General features: G+C 53.3%; 1 protein-coding gene across 15 annotated transcripts in view; it reads left to right on the plus strand.

Annotated features, from left to right (window-relative positions):
- CHL1 (cell adhesion molecule L1 like) overlaps positions 1-8,717 on the plus strand; it is a 108,139-nt gene extending 99,422 nt beyond the window's left edge. For all 15 annotated transcript variants that reach the window (XM_080672424.1, XM_080672428.1, XM_080672435.1 and 12 more), the window contains 2 exons: positions 3,315-3,387; positions 5,079-8,717. In XM_080672424.1, coding sequence (XP_080528550.1) covers positions 3,315-3,387; positions 5,079-5,295 — 290 coding nt within the window. In that variant the 3' untranslated portion in view covers positions 5,296-8,717. The remainder of the gene's footprint in view (positions 1-3,314; positions 3,388-5,078) is intronic.
- Positions 8,718-9,948: the final 1,231 nt, after the last annotated feature.

The following is a 9,948-nucleotide window of genomic DNA, read 5'->3' on the forward strand; positions in this document are numbered from 1 at the left end:
GTGTTTATTGGGGCAACAATGCACTCACAGAAACAGCCGGAGCACCCTGTGAGGGACGAGTGGCTGATGTAGCCGTGGTACCTATACACAGCGGAGTACTACGCAGCCATGAAAAAGACGGGATGCTGCCATCTGTGGCAACATGGGTGAGTCTTGGGGGTGTCATGCCAAGTGGATAGGTCAGACGGAAAGGGAAAAGGACCATGCGATTTCACTCCTATGTGAAATAAAATTAAAAAGCAACAGATGAACAGATAAGTTTGTTTTTAATAGAACTTCCAATTGATTAAATATTTTCTCTAGGGGGCACTCTTCAGAGATGTCTCTTATCTTCTAATTACATATATAGGTTAAATTTACATGAGCACATTAGAGATACAGTGTACTGCAGGGGTCCTCAAACTTTTTAAACAGGGGGCCAGTTCACTGTCCCTCAGACCGTTGGAGGGCCGGACTATAGTTTAAAAAAAAAAAACTATGAACAAATTCCTGTGCGCACTGCGGGCCCGGGACGAGTCGGCTGCTAAGCAGGACAGGCAGCGGCACCCAGCGGGCCAGATAAATGTCCTCGGTGGGCCGCATGTGGCCCCCGGGTCGTAGTTTGAGGACGCCTGGTACTGTGAGGAGAAACCATTCCTATATTAACTGACCAAGGGGGGTGTTGTCTCCAGGTGGTTACACCCTTTCCAGTTTCTAGTACTTAACCTGGGCCCTAAGGAGACTTACAACACTTCCCAGCTTCTCTCTTTAAAAAAAAAAAAAATATATATATATATATATATATATATATATATATATATATATATATATATATATATTTTTATTGATCTCAGGGAGGAAGGGAGAGGGAGAGATAGAAACATCAATGATGAGAGAGAATCATGGACCGGCTGCCTCCTGCACTCCCCCTACTGGGGATTGAGCCCGCAACTTGGGCATGTGCTCTGACCATGAATCAAACCATGACCTCCTGGTTCATAGCTCGATGCTCAATCTGGGAAGCTTCTCCTTTTTATTTGTAAGATATCAAAGATGTTGAGGAGACTTGTTACTGAGTCACACACAGACCCACATTTTAATATATCAAGAAGGAAGGATCCCTCTGGTCACATCTGAGACCCAGGGGTTTCTTTGCACTAATGCATTCTAACAGCACCGGCCCCGCTAGTCAACCAAGCAGAGTCAACCAACCCGTTGCTGGGGGTGCACTTCTCACCACTCTGACCGATGTCAGCTACGCTGCCCCTGCATCAGGGGCACATAAAATGTCAATAAAACCCATCTTAGTCTAATGGTTGCTTTTGCCTTCATTTCATTCCATTTCCAAATTTCTTTTCTCTTACTCAGAGGTGCGTATTGTGTTTTGTTCCTGTTGTTTTTCCTTGGTGTCCACGATGCCTTTACGGAGGAAGGGGTTGCACCCGAGGCTGTAGTTTGATGATGTTCACATTAGGGCGTGTGATTCGTCCAGCACACGCTTATTGGGGACCCTCATATTGAACAAACAAATGAGCATAACGTCTAAGTTTCTGTAACAGTTACGCAGTTATGCATCTCGTTTTCTCTCTGTGAAGAGGGATGGCTGTGAATTAGGTTTTCAGGACTGATGACTGTCCTGGGTAACTCACTGCAGCTTTATAGAGACCCTGTGTTCTGTGATGCATCGTGCTGCGGTCCCAGGAACCTCAGCGTACTGTTGGTGGGTCCAAAGGAATCACTGGGGGACTGCCTGAGAAAGACGTGGGTTTATTGGGACTTAGGTGCACACAGTGGGGCTGACTAGGGACCTTTCCCGCCAAACCTGCTGCCACCAGTGACGTTGTCCCACTAAGTCCCATTCGGCCTGCCACGGGCCCACATCAGGTGCTGTGGTTTCACCACCACCCAGACTTTCCCAACACAAAGTTTTACAGAGGACAGAAAGCAGAGAAAAACAAGGCATGCAGGGGCGGGGGCAGGCCCATGTGCAAGCTGTGTGAGATCAAAACATGGGCTGACCCGGCTGGTGTGGCTCATTAGTGGAGCGTCAACCTATGAACCAGGAGGTCACGGTTCAATTCCCGGTCAGGGCACATGCCCGGCTTACGGCTCAGTCCCCAGTGGGGGGCGTGCAGGAGGCAGCCGATCAGTGATTCGCTCATCATTGATGTTTCTATCTGTCTGCCTTCCTCTCTAAAGTCAATAAAAATGTACTTAAAAAACAACAACAGAAAAACACCAGCTGTTACAATCCAGGCTCACGTTAGGGACCGTTTCTCTTTGGCGGGTCGGGGACCGAGTTGCTGGCCAAACTCCCACGGTCTCGGTCCACTCGCAGGCGGCCTTCACTGCCTGCCCACGTGGGAGGGGGGCTGGAGCATGGGGAGGGCCCAGGTTCCCACTCGCCGTTCACACTCGCTTTCTGTACCGCTCACGAATAGTCATCTCAAAGTGGGGCCCCTCCAGATTCTAACGGGGCTCCGTCAGAGGATGCTCCTCAGAGAGAGGAGTCAGGGCTTCATCCCGTGGGCAGGAGGGAGGCGCAGGGTCGCTGACGTGCGGGCGGTGCCGCGAGGAAGGCGCTCTCCTTGCATTTCCCTAGCGAGTGAGGCAAGACCCTCCAGGGCCTGTGTCCCACGTCCCATGTCCCATGTCCCACTGCTCAGAACACACCTCCTGTGAGACATCATATGGACCCGAATATTCTGACGGTTCTAGTGAGAGAGCAGGGCAACTAACTGACTTTTTAAAAAAAATACATATTTTTATTGATTTCAGAGAGGAAGGGAGAGAGAGAGAGAAACATCAATGATGAGAGAGAACCATGGATCCACTGCCTCCTGCACGCCCCACACTGGGATCGAGCCCTCAACCGGGCCTGTGCCCCGACCTGGAATCGAATCATGACCTCCTGGTTCATAGGTCGGCACTCAACCCCTGAGCCACGCCGGCCGGGTCAGTCATTGACTTTTGCTCTCTTCAGCGTAATGACAGGGATCTGAGGTGAGGCGTGGCATCTTCCAGAAGGTTAGGAGAGCGCCAGGTGGGCGTGGTCCCTGGGTCCTCAGCGGCCACGGCCGAGCCTCGGAGCCACAGAGTGCAGAGTGAATACATGGGAACCGGCGGCGTGCCGGGACTCGATCACAAAGAGGGGGGAGCCAGGAAACCCCCTTTTTCCTTCACGGGGTCACGGGCGGTGCGAGAGCCAGCCACAGACACGCCTGACCCCGTCTCATCGGAGGTGTGAGCTCCGTGGAGGTTACGGGTCACCCGCCCAGCCCCGCGGCTGACGTGCCTCTAAACACGTTCCCACTGTTCGCTTCTCTCTTCTCCAGTGAAGGACAAGGAGGACCTGCACCCGGACCCGGACGTTCAGTCGGGGAAAGACGAGACCTTTGGTGACTACAGGTGAGCAAGGCGTCCGCCCCGCACGGGCCCGGGGCCGGGGCTCCTCGGGTCACAGGTGCAGACCCAGTGGTCACCCGCACGCACGCCTCACCTGCGCGTTCTCATCCCTCCCCCAAACCGCGTGCTCCTGGGGAGACCCCTCTGTCCCCACCTTCTCCCAGGAGACCGTGTCCCGGGCGTGGATGCCTGGCCACTCACCTGTGCGCTTGGAGCAGGTGCCGCCCTGAGGGTTTCTGTCGTCGTAACTGCAGAATCCCAGCCCCGAGCCAGTGGCCGGATCCGTCAGGGCAGCTGACGGTGCTTCCGCCGAGTGGTGTGTCCAGCTCTCACTGCTCTGGGGTGGGGGTGACGGAGGTGCCTGGCCAGGGGCGGGGGTTGGGCCCTAGGCCCCCACAGACCAGGAACCAAGCGTGGGCCCTGAGCGCTGGCTCCATGCGACACATCACTCCTGCTTCCTCGGCGACAATGCGTCGCATGAGGTGGGGAAGGGCAGTGCCCTGGCCTGGCCGCCAGCGTGAGGGCCGGACCCTGGCCCACAGCCCCGATGGCCACGTGCCCCCTACATGTCTCAATCCTTTTCCAGTTTCATGAAGCTGTTTAGGTTGGCATACGACCTTTTACAGGGTGATCGTTGTCCGTACTTAAAGTAAATCCTGATCAGGAATTCAGAAGACTGTGTTGTGTTATAGACATTTCACTAACTCAGAGCTGGTTTTGAAAATATTTTTATTAGTATTACTATCCTTTAGTCCTTATCCAAGGACATTCTTAGAGAGAGGGAGAGAGAGATGGAGAGAGAGAGAGAGAGCGAGAGAGAGAGAGACATTGGTTGGCTTCCTTCCACCCTGACCAGGGATGGAACCCACAACCCGGCGTGTGTCCTGACCAGGAATCGAACTGGCAGGTTGTTGGTGCACGGGATGGTGCTCAACCACGGCCAGGGCCAGTTGCTTTTTTTTTTTTTTTTTTTTTTAAGAATAGAACCCAAACCATAAGTATAGGATGCTAATGTTCTAAAAATGCCAGCCATTTAAAAAAATTTAACAAACCTGAGTTTATACACTCTATTAAATTAACGTCTTTAGTTACAAGAAAGAGAACTTCACTGAGTAACCTAAACAAAAGAGTGATTTTTTTGGGAGGATTTGGGGGAACATATCCGATCCAAGGTAAGACAGAAGGTGAGGACTTGGGGATCCCGAGTCCCGAAGTTCGAACAGCCCAGGAGGCAGCCGCTGTGCTGTGTCAGCAGGAGGCACCAGGCTTCTCAGGAAGCTGCCGGCTGTAAGGGGAGCGGAGCTGCTGTGAAAAATGGAAAATAGGTCCGGCCGGCGCGGCTCAGGGGCTGAGCGCTGACCTGTGAACCAGGAGGTCACGACTCGATTCCCGGTCAGGGCACATGCCCGGGGTGCGGCGTGCAGGAGGCAGCCGATCCATGATGCTCTCTCATCACTGATGTTTCTTTCTCTCCCTCTCGCTTCCTCTCTGAGATCAATAAAAAAATATTTTTTAAAAAGGAAAATAGTTGCTCAGAATGGCACAGAGGGGTTGTGACTGTAGAAACGTGTGTCTGTGACAGTGCATCCGTCTCCCAGGGTGACGACACCCTGAGCACAGACTTCTGCTCCACTCCCGCTCTGCGGGAGCAGCTCCGGTTCGAGGCTGCTGACCTGCTCTCTCTTCTCCCCCAGCGACAGCGACGAGAAGCCTCTGAAGGGAAGCCTTCGGTCCCTCACGCGGGACCTGCCGGCCACGGAGAGCGCCGACAGCCTGGTCCCCTATGGGGACGGGGACCACGGCCTGTTCAGCGAAGACGGGTCCTTCATCGGCGCCTACGCCGGCTCCAAGGAGAAGGGCTCGGTGGAGAGCAACGGCAGCTCCACAGCCACCTTCCCTCTGCGCGCGTGAGTGCCACGCGTGGGCACCACACGTGGGAGCCACGTTCCCCCTGCGAGCGTGACCATTCCTGTGGGAGCCACGCTCCCCCTGCGAGCATGACCACTGCCTGTGGGAGCCACGGTCCCTTGCCCATGTGGCCACCACGTGTGGGAGCCACGGTCCCCCTGCCCGCGTCGCCTCCAAGCGTGGGGGCCGTGTTCCCCCTGCAAGCGTGGCTGCCTCGTGTGGGCGTCAGTGGTTCCCACCCACCTCCTGTCTGCTGGCTCGCGGGCCCAGAGCGTGCACCCGGGACCCAGCACGGCCAGAGGCTCCAGCCAGACTCCCACGCCCTGCGACCACGCGGAGCAGACGGCACTGCCGCGGACAATAACGACGCGCCGAGCGCCGCGGGCCCCTTGCCGTTGGTCCGTGTTCTTTACCGGTGCTGAACATGCAGAACACGGGGCAGCCGTCCGTGTGTAGGTCACCTCCAGGAATCCAAAGCGTCCGTCAGTGTGTTCCGTCCCCACCGGCCGCGTTTGCACGGACGTGGCGGCCCCACGGGGTCTCCGTTTGCACGAGTGGGCTCCTCGCTGGGGCGTCGGGGAGACTGCTCCCCTGCAGGTTAGACGGTAGATGGGGGAGCACGCCGGTTATTTAAGTGTAAAGAGGAAGATGAATGTCTCATTAAAACCGTTGGCTGTCTGTATGCAGAGTTTATTATTTAAGTTTAGAAGAAGTCTTAGGAGCCCGGCCCGCTAGTGCTTACGGAGCGCTGTTCGCCCGGAGACAGTCCCGTTGAAACAGCAGCCGAACTTCCTCAGCGTCAGCGGGAATTGTCCGTTCCTGTCGGCTGTGATACCGGCACACGTCCCGTTGGTGTGTTTTCCTCGGACTAAATTCAGCTGCAGGAGAGGCCGCGTCCCAGGCCGCTTAGGGAAGATGGTGATTCCTTGCATGCACTGCCCAGGGTGGTCGCCGTGGCTCCGTGACATCTCCGCTCCCACCGCGACGCTCCACCTCCTGCTGTTTCCCTAGCGCATCCATGTTGATGTTCACACCGTAGGAGGGGGGGTTGGAGGTGAGAGGGAGGACGAGAGCGCCGTGTGCGTAGCAGAGGACAGGAAAGACGCCGTTCCCACCACCCCAGGGCCACGCCCGGGCCGTGCGGCTCCCACACACGGCTCTGCACAAAGCTCCTGGAGTCTGTCTGCATGGCTTCCGCCAAGGGTCTTACAGGAAAACGTCCCGTAGATATGGAGGGAACGTCTTCCTATTTTTTCAACATAAGTTTTGTTGGGGGGCGTGTGCTCCGACCCCAGCCCCGAGGAGAAGCCGTTCACACACGTCCCTCCGTCACGGGCTGGCCGTGTTTGGGGGCGTGTTCCGTGTTCTCCCGGCGATGTCAGCGCCAGGAGAGGGGATTCATTTCCTGGCACGTGGGCTGCCCTTCCATCTAAAATTGTCCATGAGAACGCGTAGGAAGAGATGAAGGCTCGTGCATGCGCGTCAGCGACCTGCAGTGCTCAGCTCTCAAGGTGTGGAAACGGCGCTTACCCTCACCCTTAACCGCGTTTACGCCAAATTGGTTCCCAGATTCTGCCTTCCCTTTGGAGCTGTGGCTGTGGGCGTCCCTGCTAGCTAAACCCTTGACTTTGGTATTTGTTGCATCTATCTATCTATCTGTCGTTTTAAACCTCGTGTGTCGTCCAAAATGCATGGGCAGGAAAGAATGTCTTAGTTAAAACAGTGACTTACGGGTCAGGATCAGAGCGTCCCCCCCAACCTCACCCCAAGTACGTGTTTCCAGCAGAGAGCCTTGGTCCTCGTCCTGTGGGGGTGGGGACCCGCACACCCGTGGGTGCACCCCGAACTCTGTCCGCATCTGGTTTCTAAGGATCCGCTCTTCTGGAGGCGGGATCCTCACGTGCTGACGGCTCTGGGGGGAATCCTGGTCCCCGGCTCCTGACGAGGCCAAGGTCGTGACTCGGGAGTTTCCTTCCTCGGCGACTTTAGTTCCTGTTTTTTGTCATCAGGTCTTAAGGGAATCGTATAAATAGGAAGCGATCTCCAAAAAGCATCGGGAGCTCGTTTGCGATGAATTTAATAACCTCCAGTTAGAAGTCAACACAGTGGCCACGTGTTTCCTTGTCCGAAATCTTAGCGCTCCCTTAGCTGGGGAGCAAGGAGGTCCCTTCCGAGTGGCCCAAACCAAGGGACGTGGAAAATACGACTGCCTCCAACGACCTTCCTCATCTCCCGTGACCTCTTCTCCTGGGAACGTCCGCACAGAAGGACTAGATCCGAGACTGGCTTTCTCGCATCCACTGTCGGTGTTTCTTTGACGTAACAGGTTGTGTATTCTCGCGAGGACTCTTGGTGGAATGACCGAGGCTTGGGGAGACCCCAGATCCCTCCCAGTCCCAGCACCGACTTTGTACAGAAACCCCGACATAGGCACGTTGCTGGACCCCTTTGCTTCAAAGGTCTCAACTCTCAAGTGCTAACAATGATCTCAGTTACCTTCTCTTTGTCACAGGGTGTTCTTCTTTATGGAGAAAAATCTGAAAATAATAAAAGCTAAGATGCCTTTGAACTTGGTAAGCAAACCCATACTCTGATGATGTATCGAAAAGTCACCCCACGCACACCCACGCAACGCTTTCCTGTGAGCACATAAATATATTTTTATAGGAAAACAAACCTACAGGAAACAAAGTAGATCCGCTGTTCCGTGAGCAGCGCGATGCGCACACGCCACCGATAATGACGAGTCCGACGAGAATGAAGCAGGGTCTTTGCTACACAGAAGTGACTTCATGAGCTTTGCACGTATGTTCATGAGCCAATGTGAATTCGCTGGGTTTGTTCTATTTGTGTAAAGGCGTCTGCTATTTTGGATGTCCCCACGTTTGTAGAAATGTAAAAGCACAATGGAATTGTGCGGGAAGCCTCAAATAATATTTTTTTTCCTATTTTATACTCATGGAGATGAGCTAAAGAGAGAGACCGATCATGAGGAATGTTGTTTGGCTTTTCTAAGCATTGAAAACACGGCTGCCCGTCGAAACCCTAGCTCTGTTTACATGCCACTAAGATAGGGTTCCTGGCACAAGGTGGGGTGGGTCCTAAGGGGCTGGTGTGCACTCTGTGGTAGGCTGGACACGGGGGGCTCCCCGGGGCCGTGGGCACGCGGAGGTGAAGCTGACCTCGCTGTGTCTTACACTATGTGATGGTGTCATCAGTAGAGATGAAAGGTGTGTGCAACTGGCTTACCGCATTGCTTTTTTTTTTTTTTTACTTAGATTGATATTCATAGCAGAACTTTATTGAAATGTGTTTGTGTTGTAGGTGGTGTTTGTACTATGCCTGTGAATACGTACGGTTTAAAACTATTTTCATTATACATGAGACTCAACTTTCCAAATAAAAGTTTGACTTCGTGAACTCTACACGCATTTGTCTTCTTTTCTGTCCAGACGAAGATCAGAATTTACCTATCAGCCTTACCTACAGTGGCCTCTGGTCCTGGACCATTATAAGCGAACTCTATATTTGTAAAGTATAAATGAGGTATAAATGCAGTATAAAGACAGTATTTTTATTTGAATGCCTGTATTTACAATAGACCAGTGGTCGGCAAACCACATGTGGCTCACGAGCCATGGTTTGCCGCTCTGTTGACTAATGAGTTTGCCGACCACTGCAATAGACCATTTACAATCAATGTCTCCAACATATCCTCTGCTGGTTAAGTTCTATACTGAAGGTTAATGTAAAACCGAGGCGAATGCACACTCATCTGGTTATTTGTAAGCCAACACAGAAATGTCACTTTTCAAGAAAATGGCCGATAGCTGTCCTTTCGAATAAGGCCGCTGGGTAACTGGGACTCCCAGCGGGGCTCAGCAGACCATCTCTCGGAAACTGTGAATTTTGAAAGTGCTGTATGTGTACTAAGCACGTTACATACGTTAGCGGTTGACGTCCGTCCGGAACAACCTTCTCTTTGTAGAATGGAGGCACGGGGACGCTCCCTGGTGAGTGTGGCCAGTGGTTGGAGACAGAGCTGTCTGACTCCCGAACCCGGGCTCGAGCCACGCTGGTACATTTCTTCCCCCTCCCCCGTCACATTCTCTCAGAAATGCTGAAGGAAGGCGAGCTTGGGGTCAAGGTTGACTGATGGATCATGTTTAGAAGAACTTGGTTTTTAGAGATGGGGTCAAAACATACACGGGGAAACAATGTTGTATGTGCATATCAGCCGTGGAATGATACGGCCTAAAAAGCAATCATTGAAATAAACTGGTAAGTGTGCTGCATCGCGGTCCTCCTGGACGGACACGTAGCCAGTCCTACTGAGCCTGCACCTCCTTGCAGACTCGGTCTACGTCTTGTCGTAACCGCCTGTCTCCCTCGCCGTCTCATCCATCCAAGGCCTGATTGTCACTCGCACACAGGGCATCTCAAGAGATTTGAGCCCGGGATCCCTCTGAGATCTGAGGCTTGTATATTTGACTTCCTACACGCCTCTCTTCTCTGTCTCAAAGCCCACGTTTCGGGAGCGGAAGCATAATTCTGGGGGAGACATGTTTACATTATAACACGTTAAGTTCCCGTGTGGAGAGTAAGAATTGGCTGTGTGTGAGATGGATTTAAAAACACCCAAAACATGCCTCTTTG

This window comes from Plecotus auritus, assembly GCF_963455305.1.
Source record: "Plecotus auritus genome assembly, chromosome: 6".
Lineage (NCBI taxonomy): Eukaryota > Metazoa > Chordata > Mammalia > Chiroptera > Vespertilionidae > Plecotus > Plecotus auritus.